The sequence below is a fragment of the Impatiens glandulifera genome, chromosome 6, assembly GCF_907164915.1.
Source record: "Impatiens glandulifera chromosome 6, dImpGla2.1, whole genome shotgun sequence".
NCBI lineage: Eukaryota > Viridiplantae > Streptophyta > Magnoliopsida > Ericales > Balsaminaceae > Impatiens > Impatiens glandulifera.
The window spans coordinates 31,546,913-31,569,133 of record NC_061867.1 but is presented as its reverse complement, the minus strand read 5'-3'; the positions used below and the strand labels follow the sequence as shown (position 1 = coordinate 31,569,133).

Below are 22,221 nucleotides of genomic sequence, written 5' to 3'. Positions count from 1 at the left end.
AAAACTTATGTTGGAATATTTTGGTGAACTACAATGATTTCTATCGTATTTGATGGGTGTTTACATTGCTTTATTAAGATTGCATGGTTTTAACATCATCAAAAAGGGAAATTTTTAGATTAAATCATGAATTCATCTGATTTTGATAATTTAGCTTAAATAATCAAAAAGGAGAAATTGTTGGGAAAAATGAAGTAAAAAGTTAATTAACTTAGAATAAATTGTTGGGAAAATGAAGTAAAGTTTTAATTAACTTAAAAATAAACGGAATTTATGAAATATTAAACAACTGAATTTTGATGATGTTTAAATATGAATGAACCTAAGTTTGTCTAATTGTTTCTATGCAGGTGCATCAGACTTTGCTAACTTAGACGTGGTCTAAGCATGCTAATTAGACGTGTTGCGAAGTTAGACGTTGAGGTCTAACTCCATTAGACGTGGTAGTCTAATGTGAAATGTAGTTAGACATTGACGTCTAACTTCTTTAGACAAGTCTGAAGTGATACGTAGTTAGATGGTGTAGTCTAATAGATACGTAGTTTTTTTTTTGGGGAAAACGACTTAGCGTCATTTCATTAAAAATTCCCAAAAACGGGAAAAAAAACCACGAGTTTAAGAGATCATTCTAGACAGGCCTAGAATGATTTTGAAGTCGTAACATTCTGAATAAAAGCTAAAAACGTAAATGAATTATCTGTTTACAATGCTTTCAATTCTAGTGAGTTTAAAAAACGGTAAATTCCAGTTCCTGCAGATATTCCAGTTCTGCTCCGTGCTTGGAATTCCTCTCCACGTTCCCGCGAGGGCGCTGCAATCCGATACAATATCTTTCCATAACTCGTCAATGCTCCTGCGGGTTCTGTCATATACCCTTGCATTCCGTTCTTGCCAAATGTTATACACCACTGCTCCAAAGCCGCACTTGAACACGCTTGTTGCAAATCTATTTCCCTTGGCTTTGAGTAGTGCCTCTTCTTTGATTTCATTCCATTCGCTCGGGAAACTGATCAGCTTCAGGCTTTTATAGAATCTGTCCCAAAGCTCCGAAGCAATACAACAGCTCCCGAATAGGTGATCTATGGTTTCTTCATTTCCTATGCATAGAAGACAGCTCGCGTCCGGGATGCTCATATACTTACTGATACAATCACGTGTGTTGAGTCTTTCCCAGAAGGCGAGCCATAGGATGAACTGGTGTCGAGGGATAATCTTCGTTGACCATACAAGAGGAGCCCATTCTACTTTCTGCGCTTTTTCCCGGATTACCTCCCATATTTTCTTCAATATCAGCTTCCCATTGTCCTCAGCTTTCCATTCATGAATATCCGGTCTGTCGTGTAGTTGTATGTTACTTATATGATCAAGTATCCTCTTTCCTTCTGGAATTCTTCTCAAGAGCAAGTTCCAATTCCCGTATTTGATGTCTCTGATTTTCGCTTTTGCGCAGTCCCTTCTGATACGAGTATTTTGAAACTGCTCCTTGTCGATGATGGGCTGGTTTTCAAACCAAGGGTCGTGCCAGAATAGAGTGCCTTTCCCGTCCCCTAGTCGGATGTCATAAAGATCTGCAATATCGCTTCTTAGTTTAAGAATCATTTTTAGAGACCAGCTCATACCTTCGTGAATTTTGCAGGTCCAGATGCTGGTTTCGTGTTTCATAAATCTCGTATGCACCCATTTGATCCATAGTGACTCCTGATTGCGCTCCAAATCCCACAGATGCTTGAAGGTTAGAGCCTTGTTCCACTCGATACAGTTCTTCAAGTCGACGCCTCCTTCGTCCTTCGGTTTGCATAGAGCGGTCCATTTGACTTTCTTTCCTCCTCTTCCACTATTACCCCAGATAAAGTTTCTCATCAGTGTGTCGAGTTCCTTCATTACCTTCTTCGGAATGACCATTTGTTGCGCCCAATAGCCAGCTATGCCCATAACCACGGTTTTGATAAGTTCGATCCTCCCTGCATAAGAAAGTTTTTTCGCTGCCCAGCCAGATATCGTGTTTTTTACCTTTTCAATCAGCGGCTTGCAGTGTGAGATCTCGATCTGCTTTGCAGTTAACGGAATTCCTAAGTACCTTATGGGAAATCTGCCTTCCTTGATGCCCATGATGTTGAAGATGTCCTGTTTTGTTTCGTCCTTTACGCCTCCATAAAATGCCACACTTTTGCTTTCATTAATAGTTAAACCTGTTACCTCAGAAAAGAACGTTAGTGCAGCCCTAATAGTTTTAATGGAATTAACGTCCGCGTGCGCTAGAATGAACAAATCGTCAGCAAAGCATAAATGTGTTACCTCCTCTACCTCACAGAATGGGTGAAAGATGTATGGACGATTCTTTCGGAACATCGCGAAGATGCTCTCAAAGATCGCCATGATAGCTACGAAAAGGTAAGAAGAGGGGGGTCCCCTTGCCTTACCCCGTTTTCACCCTTGAAATAGCCTCTGTGGACTCCATTGACACTAACAACAAAGCAGGATGATGAAACGCATTGCATAATCCAATCGATAAAAATCATAGGAAAAGCAGAAACAACCAGAAAGTCTCGAATGGCTTCCCATCTAACAGAGTCAAAAGCTTTCTTGATATCTATTTTGAAAGCCACTCTCGGGGATATTTTCTTTTTCCCGTAGCCTTTTAATAGGCTCTGCATGAGAAGAATATTATGAGAGATTGTCCTACCGGGGATGAATGCAGATTGATTAAGATTTATTATTTTTCCTATAACATTTTTAAAACGTTTAGAAATGATTTTGGAAATTATTTTATAAATCACATTGCAACAGGAAATTGGTCTGAAATCTTGTACTTTCTCAGGTACCGCAGTTTTGGGGATCAAGGTTAGGACCGCTGTATTCCATTGCTTTAACATCTTCCTGTTTTTGAAAAACTCCAGAACCCCATCAGTAACATCTTTACCCACAACCGACCAATTATCTTTGAAGAACTGTGCATTAAACCCATCAGGAACCGGACTTTTATTCCCATCAATACTAAACAGAGCTTCTTTAACCTCAACCTTCGTGACCACCCTTATCAACTCGCGACTATCTTCTGCAGAGATTTTCTTATCAATAATTTGATACAAGGTATTCAGGTGACTTTGATGCTGCTTTCTTGTACCCATAAGCTGCTTATAGAAATCAATAGCCAGATCTTGGACACCCTTTTGACCCTGAACATATTCACCATCATCATTCTTCAGCCTGTACACATTGTTTCTCATGTTTCTAGCCTTGCATTTTCTGTAGAAGAAAGCTGTGTTTTTGTCACCCAACGAAAGCCAGCTCTGTCTTGATTTCTGTCTAACAAAATTCTCTTCAAGCAGACTCAGCTTCCTGAAGTTTTCAAGCGCACATATTTTCTGTTTCATTGAGTTGTTCATCACTATCATCCCTTAATAACTTTTTCTGAACCTCTTCTAGTTCTTCTCTAGCAGCCAGAACTCTATTGGAGATATTACTGAACTTCTTCTTGTCAAAGTTTTGGAGATGATTCTTCAGGAGCTTAAGCTTCTCAGAAACCCTGTACATGTTGGAACCTCTGACATCTGTTGACCATACACTTTCGAGGATACCCTTGAATTTATCGTTATCCATCCAAAAATTGAAAAATTTAAAGGGCCTTTTGAACCTTTCTTCCTTTTCCCAAAACAATTTAATCGGGCAGTGATCAGATATACCCGGATTCAAAACATGAAGTTGACTTCTCGGAAATTGGTTAATCCAGTTCTCATTTACCAGACATCTGTCAATTCTACTTTTTCTAATTTGTTCATTCCCTCTCGTAGAAGACCAAGTGAAGAAGTTCCCAGAATTGGTAGGCTCGATACAACCCATATCTCTAATGCAGTCATTAAATTCAATCATATCCCGAGTAATTTCAGATTCTGGGCTACGATCAGATTCGTTTCTAGTTACGTTGTAATCACCGAGGACAGCCCAAGATTTATCAATACCGATCCAGTTTCTAAGACAATTCCAGAGGAGTCTTCTTTCCGTGCTTGAGTTTCTACCATAGATAATAGCAAGATTAAACACGATTCTTGTGATTCTGTCTTTGACCTCCACCAGGATTGCTTGATCATTCAAAAAAAGAGTCATCACCTCAACAACTTTGTTATCCCAAATAACCCAGATTCTGCCCGTTTTGTCATTTGAGTTATGAATTATTTCCCAGCTACTATCAATACACAGTTTGCTAACCTTCTCAACGTTCCGACTTTTGACTTTTGTCTCAAGAATACCCATAATAGTGATCTTCTGATTCTCAATGATCCTCCTGATTTCTTTACATTTTAGAGGGTCATTGAGTCCCCTTATGTTCTATGTCACTATATTCATGAATGAATATAAGTGTTGGGTTCCTGACTTTCCAGACTGTCCTGGACCTCTTCATCAGAGAAATCATAAGCATCACTTGCCTCACTATCCTCAATGGCTACAGTTTGATTACATGGAATACTATTGCCATTGAGTGAGGGTTGCCTCATGTAGATCTCATCTTCTCCCGTGATAGATTTAGTAGCTTCTGGATCCAGAATCTTTCTGCTTTGTCTTCGATTTTCATCTTGTTCTGCTTTAGTAGATCTTTTCTGACTTTGAACCTCTTCACTACTAGATTCATGTTTGTTATCGGTTTTTATTCGCCCTACTTCAGAATTAAGGCTCACTGCCTTATTCAAGACCAAATTGTCTTCTTCTGCACTTGATCTTTTGATTTCACAAAAGCCAAGATTTCCCAGTCCATTTTCAAGAGCTTCTTTATTACTTATTCCAAGATTCTCCTGTTCATCATCTCGAAAGGTGGCTCTAAGCCCAAGGGTCAGGTCATTTCGAACTTTGATGACATTGTTTTTTAGGTTCCTGCTTTCATTCCTAAAACTGTGAAGAGTAGACTCACGACCTATTGGAGTGCCTTCAGATCCAATTTTGCTTGTTTCATATGGGCCAAGTATTCCCCGTCCCATAGATCTTTGAATTTCAGAAACTTTGGAACTAGGACATGTAGTTACATCAAGACCAGTTCTTTGATCAGTATTGGGATCGGTGGAGTTAGGACCAACAATAGTATCATCCACAATAATAGGACTTGTGCCAGTATTAGGACCAATATAGCCGGGATCAGCAATGGTTGCACATTTTTCATCAGGACCTGTAGTAGCAAGTCCGGTAGCTTGAGTAGTTTCATGATCAACAAGTCCAAGACCAGACTTAATATGGTCAATATGGCTAGGAACAGTAGCTTTATGAGAAACTCTAGGACCGGTGTGTCTATGTCCAGCTTTATCAGGACCGATACCCTGACCAGGACTGACATTTTGAATAGGACCTATTCTTGAGAAAACAGAATCTCTAGGACCGGTGCCCTAAACATGACCAATATGATCAACGTTAGTAGGGCCAGCTTGTACCCTTACCCACTTCATTCTTTTTCCTATCTTCTTCCTTACCCTTATCTGTTCTTGCTTTTGGTTGCCCATCTTATCATCCTTAGTGCGTTCATTGCTGTTAAGTTCAGACCTGTTCACATTTCTCTCAACCTGAGCCTGGTTAGAGTCATTGATATCGCTTACTTGAGTGTTGTTATTGGCCTTCGATTTTAGATTATTATTGACTGGACATTTATTCGTAGCGTGTGTGAAAGTGCTACACCATATACATCAATTTGGTTTCCATTCGTATTGTACTCCAATGTTAAATAAATTTCCCAATCTATCTTTAAGTTCAAGCTTGATTGGAAGAGAGCTACTTGGATGGATTTCGCCACGTGGTAGTCTAATGGGTAACGTAGTTAGACATTGGCGTCTAACACCTTCAGACAAGTCTGAAGTAATACGTAGTTAGACGTTGCAGTCTAATAACAGATACGTAGTTAGACGTTGCAGTTTAACAGATACGTAGTTAGACGTTGAGGTCTAACTACATTAGACGTGGCAGTCTAATGGGTAACGTAGTTAGACCTTGACGTTTAACTCCTTCAGAAAAGTCTGAAATGATACGTAGTTAGACAGTACAGTCTAACAGATACGTAGTTAGACGTTGAAGTCTAACTCCATTAGACGTGATAGTCTAATGGGTAACGTGGTTAGACGTTGGCGTCTAAATTTTTCAGACAAGTCTGAAGTGATACGTAGTTAGACGTTGCAGTCTAACAGATACGTAACTAGACGTTGCAGTCTAACAGATACGTAGTTAGACGTTGTGGTCTAACTCCATTAGACGGATAGTCTAATGGGTAACGTAGTTAGATATTGGCGTCTAACTCCTTCAGACAAGTCTGAAGTGATACGTAGTTAGACGTTGCAGTCTAATATATACATAATTAGACGTTGCAGTCTAACAGATACGTAGTTAGACGTTGCAGTCTAACAGATACGTAGTTAGACGTTGAGATCTAACTATAGTAGACGTGGTAGTCTAATGGATAACGTAGTTAGACGTTGGCGTCTAACTCCTTTAGACAAGTCTGAAGGAATGCGCAGTTAGATGTTGCAGTCTAACTCCATTAGACTTGGTGGTCTAATGGAACACGCTATTAGACGTTGACGCCTAACTCCCTTAGATTAGGCAATCTAATGGAGCACGTCTAATGCCTCGCTTCAGCAGCCGTTTGAAGTTAGCATACGTCTACCCACAATCAACTAGTTGTCTGCTACTCTGCTCCACTCACTCTTGTGCAGTCTGACAAGCCAGCTAATTGCATCCAATGAACGAATTTCATGTACGCAAATGTCCTTCCAACGGTTTGTCTAGTATAAGACAATATCAGAGAGTATATTCGGCGCACTACTAGTTCGGTACGGCCAAGATTCATTTTCTTAGAGTCTGTTGTACTATTGTTCTATGGGCGTCCTTCCAATGGACGCTTGCCACGTGTCCATGAAGAAAATTCGATCGTTGGTGTCCTTCTACTACAAATAGATGCTCAAGGACAACGGTCGAATCACTAGTCAACTTACTGAATTACTCTTGCTTTACTGATTTCTTACTTCATTCAAGTTCAAGAGAGAAAGAATCAAAACACTGTCTAATTGTGAGAATATTGTTCATAATATTGTAAGTTGAACAGAGATTGTTCTTTTCAACAGAGTGTTAGCTAGTTCAGTAAACTGTATTTGATTCAAAGATTTTAGTGAAATCCTTCCGGCTGTGGAAGAAGGAGTGACGTAGGAGGGTTTGCTCCGAACATCCATAAACAACCCCTGTGTTCTTTACTTTCTGTCATTCATCTTTCATTGGTTAAAAACTTCAAATCCGACGAATACTTCCGCACTTAAAACCGTTTCAAGAGTTCGAATGATTTGTGAAGAATAAAAACAGATTTTAACTTCTAACAGAGTTAAATTCAAATCGTTTGTCATAAGCTGTTATCCATAGTCAGACCCTAGTCTCTATTTTTAGCACCGATCCTATCCTTTTGTTAAAATGTAATATAATATTTTTTAAAATTTAACTATAATGTAATATTTTTTTTAAAATTATACAGTATAGTCTTATAAACTAAAATGTAATGTTTTAAAAAATGTATTGTAATATTTTATAAGCTAAAATGTAACGTGTTATAAATTAAACTATAATGTCTTTTAACTAAAGTTTAATATTTTTAAAATTAGACTTTAATGTATTTTAATATATTCTTTTAAACAAAAATATCTTACATAACACCAAAAACATACAAATACAAAATGAATTAAAAAAAGGTTTGAGTTTAAAATTGAAATAAATAATTATTAAAGTCAAAAGGTAAAATAACAGTTTTCTCTTTGCAATTATCATTTGAAAATATGGCGAATAGTCAAATGTTCCTGATATTTGGACTCAAGTGAAAATATATGTACTTAGAGGACCAGACTGAAAGATCCATGAAAAGTTAGAGGCGCAATCAGAAAATAGTGACTCCAACGTCTAGTAGATTTGTTTATTTTTCATTTGAAAACAAGTACTTGTATATTCCCCCTCTCTCTCTCTCTCTCTCTCTCTCTCTCTCTCTCTCTTTCTCTATCTCATCTTACCTTACTTTCTGCAGATGCAACGCTCTTCACTAGAGATTGATGTTCTTGTTCTGATATTCCTTTAAATTATCAAAATCGAATCGTTATTAGAACTAGAGAACGCGCCGATGCAAGACTTTATTGGTTCAGTTCGTCGATCTCTGGTGTTCAAACAAACTAACGGCGAAGATGGAGGTCGTTTTGGAGGATTCGTCGAGAAAATTGGATCCAGCATTCGAAAATCGAGAATCGGACTCTTCTCTAAGACGCAACTTCCTGCACTTCCGGCTTCAGGGATGGTTGATGCGTATAAGATGAAGAAAGACGATACACCCTCGATCCGTTGGAGGAAAGGTGAGTTGATTGGTTGCGGTGCTTTTGGTAGGGTTTATATGGGAATGAATCTCGATTCCGGGGAGCTCATTGCTGTTAAACAGGTTAATTTATTGTTTTATTATAACTCTACAATAGGTTGTATCTAGTTAAGGATTTACAAGATTTTGATGCTTAATCATTCAAATTTTTGGTGTAATTCCTTTAGGTTCTTATTGCAACAAACCATGCTTCAAAGGAAAAGACACAGGTGAATTTTGATGCTTTGATTGGTTTATTTATTAATGTAGGATAATCCACCATTGGAAATTGCCATGTAGAATCTCATATTAAGATAATTTTATAAAATTTGTTTCAAAAGTCCCACATTAGAGAACTCGAGGAAGAAGTGAAGCTGCTTAAGAATCTCAAGCATCCTAACATTGTGGTACGTGTGTTCCCTCAATTTGTACTGAACTGGTAAATATTGCTGAGAGTGGTCATTGACAATATATTTGGCTTGATCTCTGAAGAGATACCTGGGAACAGGCAGGGAGGATGAATCGTTGAATATCTTGTTGGAATTCGTTCCGGGTGGATCTATCTCTTCACTTCTTGGAAATTTTGGTTCATTCCCAGAATCTGTAAGCATGGTTTCTTTGTCAGATTATCTTACTGTTTGGTATACTTTATTAATTCAATATAGGCTTTTCCAAAACATACTAGAAGAAAGATACATGCATATTAGTTCCACAGCATTCAACTCCCACAAAACTTTCTGTACTGTATGCTATACAATATTAGTCCTTATAGTGTATGGAGGTCATAAATCTGAGAAGTCCCACTGTTTTTTTTACAATATAGGTATGAAGTTACTTTTGTGATGAATATCACATTGCTTCTTCTCCTTTTATACGATAGAAGACAAATGCAAATTATTTTTAGACTAGTATAGCTTTATTGTTTATGTAAATGCAAATATGTACTTGTGTACACTAGCACAGCTTATGAACATTATTTCTATATGATAGGAGATAAGTTACCAAACCAAGTAAGAAAAGTTGTCTAACAGTTACATAATTCTTCTGATTACCCTTATATTTAAAAACTCTTATTCATTTGTTCTCATTGAATTGGCATGATAAACAGGTCATAAGAATGTACACGAAGCAACTGTTGCTGGGACTTGAATACCTTCATGACAATGAAATTATGCACAGGGATATCAAGGTATTTCCAGATTTCTTCATATTGTTGATCTCTTTGTGTGTGATCCACTCATCCAGATTTCATATAATGTGCTTACTTGAATAACCTTGCATCATTGTATACATATATCAAAAATCCTGAGGTGCATTGATTACTTACAAATAGAATTTTCTTGTTTTTTCAGGGGGCCAACATTCTTGTAGATAACAAGGGTTGCATTAAACTTGCAGATTTTGGTGCATCCAAAAAAGTCGTTGAATTGGTGAAGAAGTTTATCTAATTCTCATTTCCTTGTTTCCTTTGCTCTCTCATAGGTTTAATCCGGATCATATCTGATCAAGTTTCCTGTGTTATCATAGGCTACCATGACAGGTGCGAAATCAATGAAGGGTACTCCTTACTGGATGGCCCCCGAGGTTATTCTTCAGACTGGCCATAGCTAGTAAGTTAAAAATGCATCTTCTATTTTGGAGTATTGGTGCTATCTAAAGCTGAGGCACTTTAACATTTTTGGGCTTTCAAGTGCTGCCAGAGATCACTATAAGCTCTTGTTATTTTAGTAGTTAAAGAATCACTATAAGCACAATATATTGTGTCCAGATTACACAGGTTCCTGAAAAGAGTTGTGTTAGAAAAAAGATATTGACCCTATTTGGTATAATTGAGGTTGACTTTTATTTTTGAAAGTTTATATATATGAGTTTATCTAAATTTGAGAATAAGATGCATATAACAGCTTTAGATAAAAAAAATAGAGAACCATCCAAATTGTCTCATGTTGTGCAAATCTTGCAAAGGTAGCATATGATAAATTCATGTTACAATTTTATTTACTTAAGATTCTTTTTCATTGATCCACAAAAAGATGCGAAGGTCACAAGGTCGCATCCGACTGTGGGAAAACCAAAATCATTACAAAACAAGTCATGACAACTATTGTGAAAGTAAATTACCAAAATGGAAAATAAACATTAACAATGTTGACAACTCAACCGTGAATAAAATTGGTATGAATGCTTTTAAAGTCTAGAAATATGAATAAAACTGATATGTGACATGGACTATTTTCTTAACACCCCCCGTGGTTCTCAACATTAGTTGATTGAACTCAAATTTTTGTTGTTGTAATAATGTTGCAGCTCAGCCGATATATGGAGTGTAGGATGCACTGTTATAGAAATGGCTACCGGAGAGCCTCCATGGAGCCAGCAGTTTAAGGAGGTGACTTAACTACTACTAAGATACTCTTACTCCACTTTCAGTTCATAATACACATTTTGGGACTTATGGTGCAATCCAGTTTCCAGTGACTCACATTGTCTATCTTTCAGGTTGCTGCTCTTTTCCATATTGGAACAACTAAATCCCATCCACCCATCCCTGAACATTTATCTCCCGATGCAAAAGATTTTCTGTTAAAATGTCTGCAGAAGTATGTTTTCTTTATCTTCGTCTTTTCCTTCTTTTGTCCCACCTTGAAATCTAATTGTGGCAACACATTGATACCTAATAGAAACATGGAATATTAAAAAGAAGGATTCGGGTTTCTTCAACCTAAGCTTTAGTCACTTGCATTTTGTAACATTTGATCATTTAATTTGTGTGCTTGCAGGGAACCAAACTTGAGATCCACTGCACTCGAGCTGCTACAGGTTTAACACTTATCACTTCTAAATTGACCTGTTTGTCATTTTATTCATCTTGATCACTATCTGAAAATTTTGCATTTGTTACGTTTGTGAAAATTCACAATGATCTATAAAATGATTGTGAAAAAATATCTTTACCAGATAAAACAAAAAATTACACTATAATTTAGATCAGTGTCTAAAAAATAATTTGTATAACAAATGAAGCAACAAAAAACACAATATAATTTGGATCATGAACAAAAAATAATCTCATCATCATCAAGAAAAAATCTTATACAAAACGAAAAAAAAATTACTCTCTACTTTATCTTGGCGATTTTCCAATGGGATCTTTATTATGACAAAATATCAGTTTCCAAATAGGCTTATTTGCTTTTTATGTTTGTGATATGACGATAAAAGTTCTTACAAAGCTGTTCTTTTGTCTCGGTACAGCATCCATTTGTCAAAAGGGAGCATCAGGAAACTCCCTTAATTTTACATTCAGCAGTTATGGTTAGTATATCTAAACAAGTTTTTCGTTTGGTTTAAATGCTCATCTTTACAATGATTTAATGTCTGACCAACTATAATTATACAATCAATAGCAAAATAATGGAAAACAGATGGCAACAGCCAGAATCAGCCTTAAGAACTCGTAAGCACAATTCTTTATTGTCAATTGTAGCTATTTATTCCCAAGCACACAGCCCATAATCTTCATCATTTTCTGTTGCATCAGTTTAACCTGTATGGGGCTCGATGCTGCTCAGAATAGTATGAGATGCTCATCCATATATCCAGAGAAGTTTACAGGAAATGAAAGCATCTGGAAATCAAGCAACCGTGATGATGACATGTGCCGGATAGATGACGATGACCTTCTTCTACCTGGAGCTTCATCAAATTTCAGTTCTGCTTTAATTTCGGAGGATTGCAACATGGTATGTGATCGTCAATGGTTCTAGACACCTTTATTGTTGCTGGATTGTAATTTTATCATTGTACTGATATCTTATTTCATTTAATCTAGAGTTTCAACCCCATTTTGGAGCCTAATGATGATTTCCCATCAGAGTTTGATGGAAGTCCAGAGCTGGGAAAAAGTCGGATGGACTTATTGGCGAGTCAAACTTATAATAATAGCCCTGGAACACATGATTTCACCTTTCCCAACGGGTCATTAGTCACTGAGGACGACGATGATGAAGTAACTGAATCCAAAATTAAAGATTTTCTTGATGCAAAGGTAATTTTGCGTTCTTTGACCTTCACTTTGTATATGCATTTAACCGTAGAGGAAAGATATAGTTGTTAGGATAGTATGGTAATTAGTAGAATATTTACTTTTGATAAAACTAAAATTATGTATTGAATGTTGAATAAGAATTTTAAGTGTTAAATAGTTAAGTGGCTGAAAATAAAGATTGAATAAACCAAATGAAAATATCTAAACTTTAAAGTATTTAGTAAGTTGGTTTTGATAAAAATGTGGAACTAATGTCGGGATAGTACTCTTAAAGAAGACTATTTTACCCTTAAGTTACAAAAGTGATTAATTTTTTAAATCTGTCTTTGTACGCTCTTATTATATTATTGAGATTATCGAGTTAAATCATTCGTAAATTAAATTAAACAAGATTTTCTATCCTAACTTTTTAAACTATGTTTGAGTTGACTTTAAATAACAATCATCAAATGCACTCAATTATATAGATAGATAAGTTATGTTATCAAGCATTGCCTAAGTTAGTGGGATAGTAGCTTATTAATATGTATTCTTCCGAGTAATAAATGAAATAGTAAATTTGGTTTATCTCCTCAAAAAGCTTATTCTTCATCTCATCTACATTTCTTCAACAAATTATAGATCTCTAGGATAGCAAGTAGGACACGACATGTGACTCTTTTGTTCACTCCAATACTGCAGGTTATAGATCTGAAAAAGCTGCAGACACCATTATACAAAGAGTTCTACAACTCACTGAATGCAGCTTACTCTCCAAGTATTGTTAAGGAAATTGAAAACAAAGAAAATATTATGAAGAACAACTTGAACCTACCTCCTAAAAGCAGGTCTCCAAAGCAAATGCCTAGCAGAAGATTGTCTACAGCTGTTGTTCATTCAAAAAATGAGATGACTGATAGTGTCATGCATGGTCAAGTTCTAGAGCAAGCTCAGAGAACTCTGGAGCCAATTAGTCCAAGGTAATTAATTAATTGCTAGTATGTGTAGTATCTTATTTGTTTACTCAAATGACCATATTCATCTTGTGTTAATTTTGGTGGTAAAATTGCTTCATTTGCAGTATAAGCTTTTCTGAAAGACAAAGAAGATGGAAAGAAGAGCTTGATGAAGAGCTTAAGAGAACAAGAGGTAAGTTTGTCTTTTTTTACTCTGAAGAAAAATCATAATAATAATTTCTATTCTTTTTAAATATTAAAGTTTGTGTTATTAGAGTTGTCTTCCACCCCTAATAATACAAACAATGTTTATACAAAGAGTTAACAATTGGTAATAAAATTACATCTTTCCTTCTCATGTAAATTATAATCTTGAAACCTCAAAACTGGTACTGGTTTCTGAATATGTTTTGACAATAGAGAAGGGAAAAAGATAGTCACAAAATGGGACTTGCATGTTTCCAGAAATAACCCTATTTTTAGGACACATAAGAATTTATTGTTAATTTTCACTTACAGTTGACACTTTTAAGAAAATGGGTGATTTCAAAGTTCTTGACACTTAAAGGAGCCCATAAATAAATAACAAATAGTTGAAAGACTTAATTATGAGTTTTAAACCCCTAAGAAAGCTAAAGTTACGAGCTTATCACTAAAAACACCTTAAGTTGAAATGGAATTAGTATCGTGGGGTTGTGTTTACTTCCTAAATTAATAATTATGAGTTTTATCTTTAAATTTCAATAAATACAATTTTTTTTTAAAATATTTTGAAATTATAGACTGAAACTCATGACCTCAAGACATAAGTTCATGTGCTCTACTAATGTTTTATGAGTCTCAACAAGTACCATTTATGGAAAATGAATTATTTAACTACTAAACTATCTTTTGAGCCACAATAACTTTAAATGTTTGAGTTATTGATGGATTTCAGAGAATAATTAGTTATTCACTTTTCATTCCATAAAGTGTATTCACACACTTTCTAGAGATTAATATCCAAACCAAACAAATAGAGGGTAGAAATTACGAGAGTTTTAGGATTCTTTGACGAAACAAGATGATATCAATGACACGCCCATTTGCTTATATACATGCAGAGATAATGCGGAGCACACCAAAGACTTCATCATCTCCAAAGGAGCATTCTTCTATAAATGGAATAAAGGGTGGCAGGTCAAGATTTGGACTTGCATTGGAGAAATGAGTTTTTATTTTATGTATATACAACATAAGTATAATACTCCCATTGGCAGCAGAAACAATGAATTATTTTACAGATTTACGTGTGATCCACATTCACATTTTATGTGAGGTTTTTTTTCTCAATTTGAAGAAGGGCACACTTGGGGACAGAGGATCGGAAACAGCAGATCCGCCCCCCTTCATCCTCCTCCACTATAAGGTCGCCATGTGAAGAAAGGCCACAAGGAGTTGTGTTGCTTTTTGTTTCACATTAGTATTGTTATACAGATTATAGACTGGTATTATTATTTATTGGCAGTGTGTACACATCCAATAATTGTTCTTTCTGTAACATATATTGTTATTATGGATCTTCCTGGCTTGAATATTTATGTATTATTGTGCCTAATCATGTTTGGTTTTCCCACTTTTGTGTAATATATTTCATTTTTATAATGCTTTTTAGATTTTATTTTTGTAAGAGATGCAAAATTTTTATTAATATCTTGGTTGGTAGGATGAGAACCAAGGTTTTGATTGAAAAGTCTTCTAGAAGCTAAGATTTCATAAAAAAAAAGTTTAAAATCTTCTTATGGAAAATTCTTATCTGAAAAATCATCATCACACACTTTTATTCAATGTCCTTGAGAATAATTGGTGACAGACAGACTTGTTTGATGATTTTCATTACAATCCTCCATTCAGCTTTCTAAGGTTAGATATGAATTAGGTGATCTTTGAAACTGATAACAGAATGGAAGAATATAGTTTTGTAAAAATATCATGCTTTGGTAAAAGAAAAGATGTTTGATCCTACTCACACACTTTATCACAAATTATGACCAATCAAAGATCCAAAATGTTTTCTCTATTGAATTTGTATAGAATTTCTTGGCCCTATGTGCGGAAGGTGACTATGATGGGACTATATTTCACCGAAACATCAAGGGATTAATGATCCAAGGTGGAGATTCGACAGGAACAGGCAAAGGAGGTAACAGTATATGGGGCAAAGAGTTCAATGATGAGATAAGAGAGTCGCTCAAGGTAAATAAATCTTTGTGGCAAAATCATTGAAATTGTTGTTCTACTGCATTTGCATTCAGTTGAGTGATTTCTGAAAATAATAAACAACAGCTCTTTTCTTTTCTTTAACTGGTTTTGTACAGCATAATGCACGAGGTATATTGGCAATGGCGAATAGCGAATAGCGGACCCAATACTAATGCAAGCCAGTTCTTCATAACTTATGCAAAACAGCCTCATCTCAATGGATTATATACTATATTTGGCAAAGTTATTCATCGGATTTGAAGTTCTTGATATCATGGAGAAGGTAATCTCTTTTGTATTTATGCTGCTGTATCGATCTTTAAGTTGCTATAATACTGGGCATGGTGTATTTTGTTTTTTTTTTTCTTTTTTCTTTCTCATATTGGTCAAATGAATGAACATATGAGGTATCTTCTTGTTTACATTTCATCTGAAAACTTTGATTATTGCAGACACCAACCGGGCCAGGAGATCCGCCGCTTGCAATAAATAAATGGTTTACATATTTGATTGTGTTTGTAGACACCTTATTTTTACACCTTAAATATCCAATGAAAAAAAATCTGATTTAATACGATACTAATGTTTGTTATTGGACTGAGAAAGAAAAAATATATATATCTTTTGAAAACCGACCCAGAAAAGCTTAAAAGATAACGATTCAAAGGTCGAATTATATAACGACTATGTTTTCCCAACCCGTGACACATTTATGATGTACGTTTTGGAAAATCTTGAATTTTGAGTATAATATTGTTGTTTATAAATTTGGGCAGAAGACGCTCAAAAGATGAGAAAACGAAAGAACGTGTCAAACCCCAGTCAACTCGCCAATCAACGAGTCAACCCGGATCAAATACCAGTCAACCCCATGGAGGGAGTAGTTGACCGGTCTTCTGAAGTTGAAAATTGGCTCATTTGAAAAATGAGTAAAAAAAAATTCATCTTTGGAACATTCTCAATTTACTAATGGATCTAGGAACTTTATAAATTCATTCCGACTCCAATACTGGACGGATTTCGATGATCTTAGACGTTTTGGAAAGGGAAATGAGTCCCTTTTTATGAGGTGTATCCCGATCTCCCGTTGGTGCCCGCTATCTAGACGAAATCCAGTCATAAGTGAAAGGTATCCCTGAGAAGTTTAATCTGAACACTCTTTCACTAAAAAATTATAACTTGAGCTGTGGTTGATGGTTTTGGGTGATTCAAGTTGGGTTGGAAATCTGACTCACGTACCTTTCCAATGGAACCGGCCCAAACCGTGATTCGATCATCAAGACCCTCACCCGACCAGTACAAGTGAGACAACCCATGGCTGCAAATCCCATTGATTTTTTAAGTTGTATTTCCAATCACGAAATCGGATATGCTATCTCAAAAATAATGTCCCACTTACTATTTCATAGAAGAGAAGGGAGTGGAGAGAGGAAAGAGAAAATTGAATATTAAAATAAAATGTCATAGATATAATTTTTTAAAATTTAGAATTTAAAGTTTATGATTTAAAATTTAGGATTTAGAATTTATAAATTTATGATTTAAAATTTATTTCGTATATATAATTTTTTATTTATCTAATTTATCAAAATTACTTTGATAAATAAGATAGTAAGGCCTTTTCCATTTTCCATTCAACCCTGAAGTTAAAAGGGGCAAAAAGATAAAAAGGGGATAGAGTGATCAGTTCTTGGAGAGCAGTTACAAAATCCAGGTTCCATCGCGAGGAAAAGCAGTTCCGATTCCGTCCAGAGAGAGAAGAACTCCATTTTCGGTTTTGGTCAAAGGAAACGAATACAGCACGACAACAGAACTAGAAGGAGCATTCACGCGGAAGATCCAGGAGAGCTCCGATCCGTTATCTATTCTGTCGATTTCTTCACTTCAGGTAATTGTCTATTCAATGTAGATCGTAGTACTATGTTTGAGGCATCGGTTTTGTACACCAATGCCAGTCATTATTGAAGCTTGAACCTGCAGTTCACTTGAGTTCTTATTGGATTGTTTACTTTGCTTGATTAACGTACTGTATTGGTTAAGCTTTAGCTGTTAATCGCATTGATTGAGAATAGCTTAGGTCTAGATTAGGATTAGAATTCTTCTGTTTTAAGATTCCAGTCCATTTTTGCTATTTTTGCTGGAATTCCGAAATCTGTGTTCGCCAAAAGGAAAAAAGAGGTGCAGGTGCTGTGTTCTGGTTATTCTACAGCGTCTTCTTCAGCTGTGGAAGATTAGGTGCGACTCCAACCTCAGGCGGCTAGACGAAGGAGAAGATTCAGGTTGCGTCCGGAGATCTTGCGGCTTGAAGAAACGACATCAAGCTCTCTCTCTTTGAGATTGAGATTCGTCTGGATCAACATACGAACTACAGTGGGAAGAAGATGGAACTCAGACGTGATGAACGGACCAGTGGAAGATTCGCCTTCAGAATGATCTTCGATCGCAGGGTTGCCGGAAATCGCCATCGCCGGAGGGGTTGTCGGAGACTGGGAATATTTCTTTTATATCCGCATCCCTCAACTTCGGTTGAAGTTGCAAAGTGGTCCATAGGTCTCTTTTATTTTTAAATATGCCTAACAACTTTAATTTCGAATTAATTATTTAATTCGAAATTAAAGTAGTCCCTAAATTTCTTCCTTTCTTTTAATTGACCCCTGGGTTTTCTTTTCCTTTTATTTTAATTTAAAACTTAAAATCAAAAATAAAATAAACCTAAGGTCTTGTTTGTTTCCAGTTTTAGCAAACAACTTTAAAATGAAGATTCAAACATCCAAATCACTTTCAAATTTCCCCAAAATTTCCAAAATATTATTTTCTTCAAAACGAATTTTCCCGATTTCTTTAGCCCGATTGAAAAAATGTCTATCTTCGTAGTGTCATGGCGAGAATTTTATAACTCCGAAAATTCTAAACTTGATTCATGTGAGCTTATAATAATATTTTTGACTATCATATTAAATTTTTAGAAAATTTTTGGAATTATTTTTTAAAAATGACGATGTACTCTGAGTTTTTCTTAACTCTGAAAAATTTAAAAAGGGAAAAACTTGGGACATTAGGTTAGTTCATTCTTTTCTCTCCTTTGTCCAAAGAGAATGAGACTTCCAATCTTCAATCCGAACATTTGTCCTTGTTGTTCGCACTTGTATGTCTTCCCTCGGGAATCATGACTCTTGTTTTCCCTAAGAGTTTTGCTCATTGTTTTTCAATAATTTTCAATGTTTTATCTTTGTCGAGCACCTCATGAATAGGACTAGCTCCTTGCAAAACGATTAAGATTTTCTCACACAAGTAAAAGGGTTCTGAACTCAGAACAAAAACGTAACAATCCTTCAAAAATTAACTGGCCAATTACTTAGGAGTAGAGACTGTCTGTAAAGACAAACGTATATGACATAGCGTCGTATGCCATTTCCTAATACATAACCAAACACCGAACTCTTAAAATGAATCTCTGGTTTTCTTTTTCTTTAGTTTTTTTGAAAAGTAAACTAAAGTGACGACTCTCAAGTCAATTAGATCGATACATTCGCGAGTGTATCGATTTAAAACCTGTACGGGCCAATTCAAAGAGGCCTATGCCAATTCAAAAGGCATGTGCACAAAAAGTAAGCGGAACGAGGAAAAATGCGTAGAGTGTTATCGTTTTCAATTATTAATATTCAAAAAAAATCTTTTATTTATAGTTATCTTTAATAATTTGTTTAAAAAAATAGTTAAGATACAACAAAATCTTACTAAATAAATTTAAAATATTGTTATTATATAAATAAAATAAAACCGTGGACCGAAAAGGTATATAAGTATTGTTTTGTTCTTCTTCTAGCGAAAACATTCTTCTTTTTCATGGTGAAAAAGCGAAAAAAAAAATACATAGAGTTTCTTATTCTTTCTTCTTGTTCGTCTTTTGTTAGGGAACTAGGGTTTGGTGAATGGATAATTTATGGTCAAGGGTTTGGCATAATCTTATTTCAACCATGCATGTTTGGGGTGTCCTTCCGAAAAAAACGTCAATTACATAAGATATGTTCTCAGTTTAAAAAAGATCCAAGTGAATTTTCATCCCACATATACGATCCCGACACCCTATATTATGATAGTTGAAGATTTATACGGAGATTCTTTTGAGGAAATCTTAGCCTACATTGAGGGTAGGTTTTCGCTCCCGGAGCTGCTGCCTATGAACCCACCTTGCGATCGCAACGAAGGAGAATGACAGTTGATTTTGAAAATAACTGTAATGCAACATATGAGTATTACATGCCTTTTACACTTCATCATTATCTGGACATGCGAGTTGCTAAGGCATGTAGGTGACCAACAGAGGAGGGGAATTCCCTCTATGGAAGTTAAAAAACTTAGTATTTCTTACAAATCTCTACTTCAAATACTCCAGGAGTATGCGACCATGGAAGATTCCATCATCTTTCCACTTCTGCATTGCCTCGATCCTAGTAAGACATCTCTTTTTCCCTTATTAAAAAAATTCGGTATTATATCTCAAACATTTTTTTTTATTTTCAATAGAGATTACAGAATTAACAATCCAATAACACGTGTCTCATTTCCCTCTAGGCTATGGAATTGATAGAGATATAGACTCCTTTAAAAATCATGAATCTGAGTTCGGTCACTTACGTGGAATCTGTAACTTGGATTTGTGCTAGACTTAAGACATTACAACTATCCATGGATTTAGTTAATCATGCTGTTTTTTTTGTTTCCATTATTACAGGTATCATTCACTGGTTCTTTTTGACCCAATCTGGCATATCTAGTTATAGGGATAGATGATGTTTTAGCAATAATCAATGTTTGTATAATTTTAAGGTCTAAGAAAAAAATATTTAGACTTGTAGGACACTTCGAGAAGCACTTTAGAGAGGAAGATAAGAGGTTACTTACTTTGACGGAGTCTGTAGAGAAGATGTGTAAGGAGGAGAATTGTGGAAGGGTCTCGACAATGGAAAATTGTCTGAATATAATGGTTCATACCCATTCAAACTCCTTTACTTTTTTCCTGCAGAGCTTAAGTCCTTGACAAAGAATAGAATATTGATCGATGAAGATCTTGCGATATTGATCTTCGGTTCCTTGTATCCTTATACCAAATTGGGTAAAAAACGAGTAAATGATACCTGTAATAATGAAAAAAAACAGCCTAATCAACTAAATCAATGGATATCTGTAATGTCTTGAGTCTAACACAAATCAAAGTTACAGAATCTACATAAGTGATCGAACCCAGATTTATGGATTTAAGGGAGTCTATATCTCTATCAATTCAATAGCCTAGAGGCAAATGAGACACATGTTGTTGGATTGCCAATTCAGTAATTTCTGTTGGAAATAAAAAAAATTAGAGATATAATACCAGATTTTCTTAATAATGGGAAAAAGGAATGCCTTACAAGAATCGAGGCAATGCATAAGTGGAAAGATGATAAAATCTCCTATGGTCGTATACTCATGGAGTATTTGTAGTAGAGATTTGTAAGACATACCAAGTTTTTTAATTTTCATAGAGGGAATTCCCCTCCTCTGTTGGTCACCTACATGCCTCAGCAGCTCGCATGTCCAGGCAATGATAAATTGTAAAAGGCATGTAATACTCATATGTTACATTGCAGTTATTTTCAAAATCAACTGACATTCTCCTTCGTTGCGATCGCAAGGTGGGTTCCTAGGAAGCAGCTCTGTGAGCGGAAACCTACCCTCAATGTAGGCTAAGATTTCCTCGAGAGAACCTCCGTGTAAATCTTCACCTATCATAATACAAGGTGTCGGAATCGTATATATTCACTTGGATCTTTTTAAAACTGAGAACATATATTTAGGACACCCATGCACTATTGTTGGAGTAGGATTATGCAAACCTTTGATTATAAATTCTCCCATCCACCAAACCTTAGTTCCCAAACAAAAGAACAAGAAAACAGAAGAAGAAACCTTGTTTATTATTTTTTTCGTTTTTTCACTACGAAGAAGAATGTTTTCAGACAAAACAATATTTATTATCTTTTTTTTTTTGTTCCACAGTTTTGTTTTTATTTTATGTATATAATAATAATATTTTAAATTTATTTGGTAAGTATTTGTTATATTTTAGCTAATTTTTTAAAACAAATTATTAAAGATAATTATAGATAAGAGATTTTTTTTTTTAATATTAACAATTAAAAACGATAACACATCAAATATGCAACCATTTATTTATTGACAAAGATTATTTAAATTTCTTTTATATATATATATAGTAATATATATATATATATTAAAGAACCAAACAAATGTATTAAGGCATGTTAATAATCTCTGTAATTGGTATATATATATATATATATATATATATATATAAATCACAACAAACAAAACAAGCAAAATATATATATATTTATGAATAAATAAACAAAATCACAAAATCTAGTATAAATGAAAATTTTATCAAGCAAAAAATAAGGAAAATTGTATTGAGAATAGATTCTAATATTAAAACATTTCTTCCCCGGCCACAACAAACAAGCAAAAGAAAGAACCCAACAAAACTAAAGTATCGTTTTTGTTTGTATTCGAGTTCAAGACTGAAACTTCTTGTTCTTCCCCTTCCACTTCTTCCTAGCCTTCGGATGAAGGCTTAACATACTTTCTAA

The 22,221-nt window shown here is 35.2% G+C and overlaps 1 protein-coding gene across 1 annotated transcript; it reads left to right on the top strand.

The window, feature by feature from the left end:
• Positions 1-7,981: 7,981 nt before the first annotated feature.
• On the top strand, positions 7,982-14,981 carry LOC124941617 (mitogen-activated protein kinase kinase kinase NPK1). The gene is made up of 17 exons (XM_047481960.1): positions 7,982-8,431; positions 8,536-8,577; positions 8,689-8,754; positions 8,840-8,950; positions 9,456-9,536; positions 9,700-9,777; positions 9,875-9,957; positions 10,655-10,736; positions 10,847-10,947; positions 11,128-11,167; positions 11,603-11,662; positions 11,755-11,804; positions 11,889-12,090; positions 12,180-12,395; positions 13,077-13,354; positions 13,456-13,523; positions 14,434-14,981. Exons 1-17 carry the CDS (start codon positions 8,123-8,125, stop codon positions 14,538-14,540), a joined length of 1,974 nt encoding a protein of 657 aa, XP_047337916.1. The 5' UTR covers positions 7,982-8,122; the 3' UTR covers positions 14,541-14,981.
• The last annotated feature ends 7,240 nt before the right edge of the window (positions 14,982-22,221 follow it).

Coding starts and splice junctions, on each gene's coding strand:
- LOC124941617 (XM_047481960.1), top strand. CDS start 8,123: ATGCAAGACTTTATTGGTTCAGTTCGTCGATCTCTGGTGTTCAAACAA. Junction 8,951..9,455: donor TTGGTTCATTCCCAGAATCT/GTAAGCATGGTT, acceptor CATGATAAACAG/GTCATAAGAATGTACACGAA. Junction 13,355..13,455: donor CTGGAGCCAATTAGTCCAAG/GTAATTAATTAA, acceptor CTTCATTTGCAG/TATAAGCTTTTCTGAAAGAC.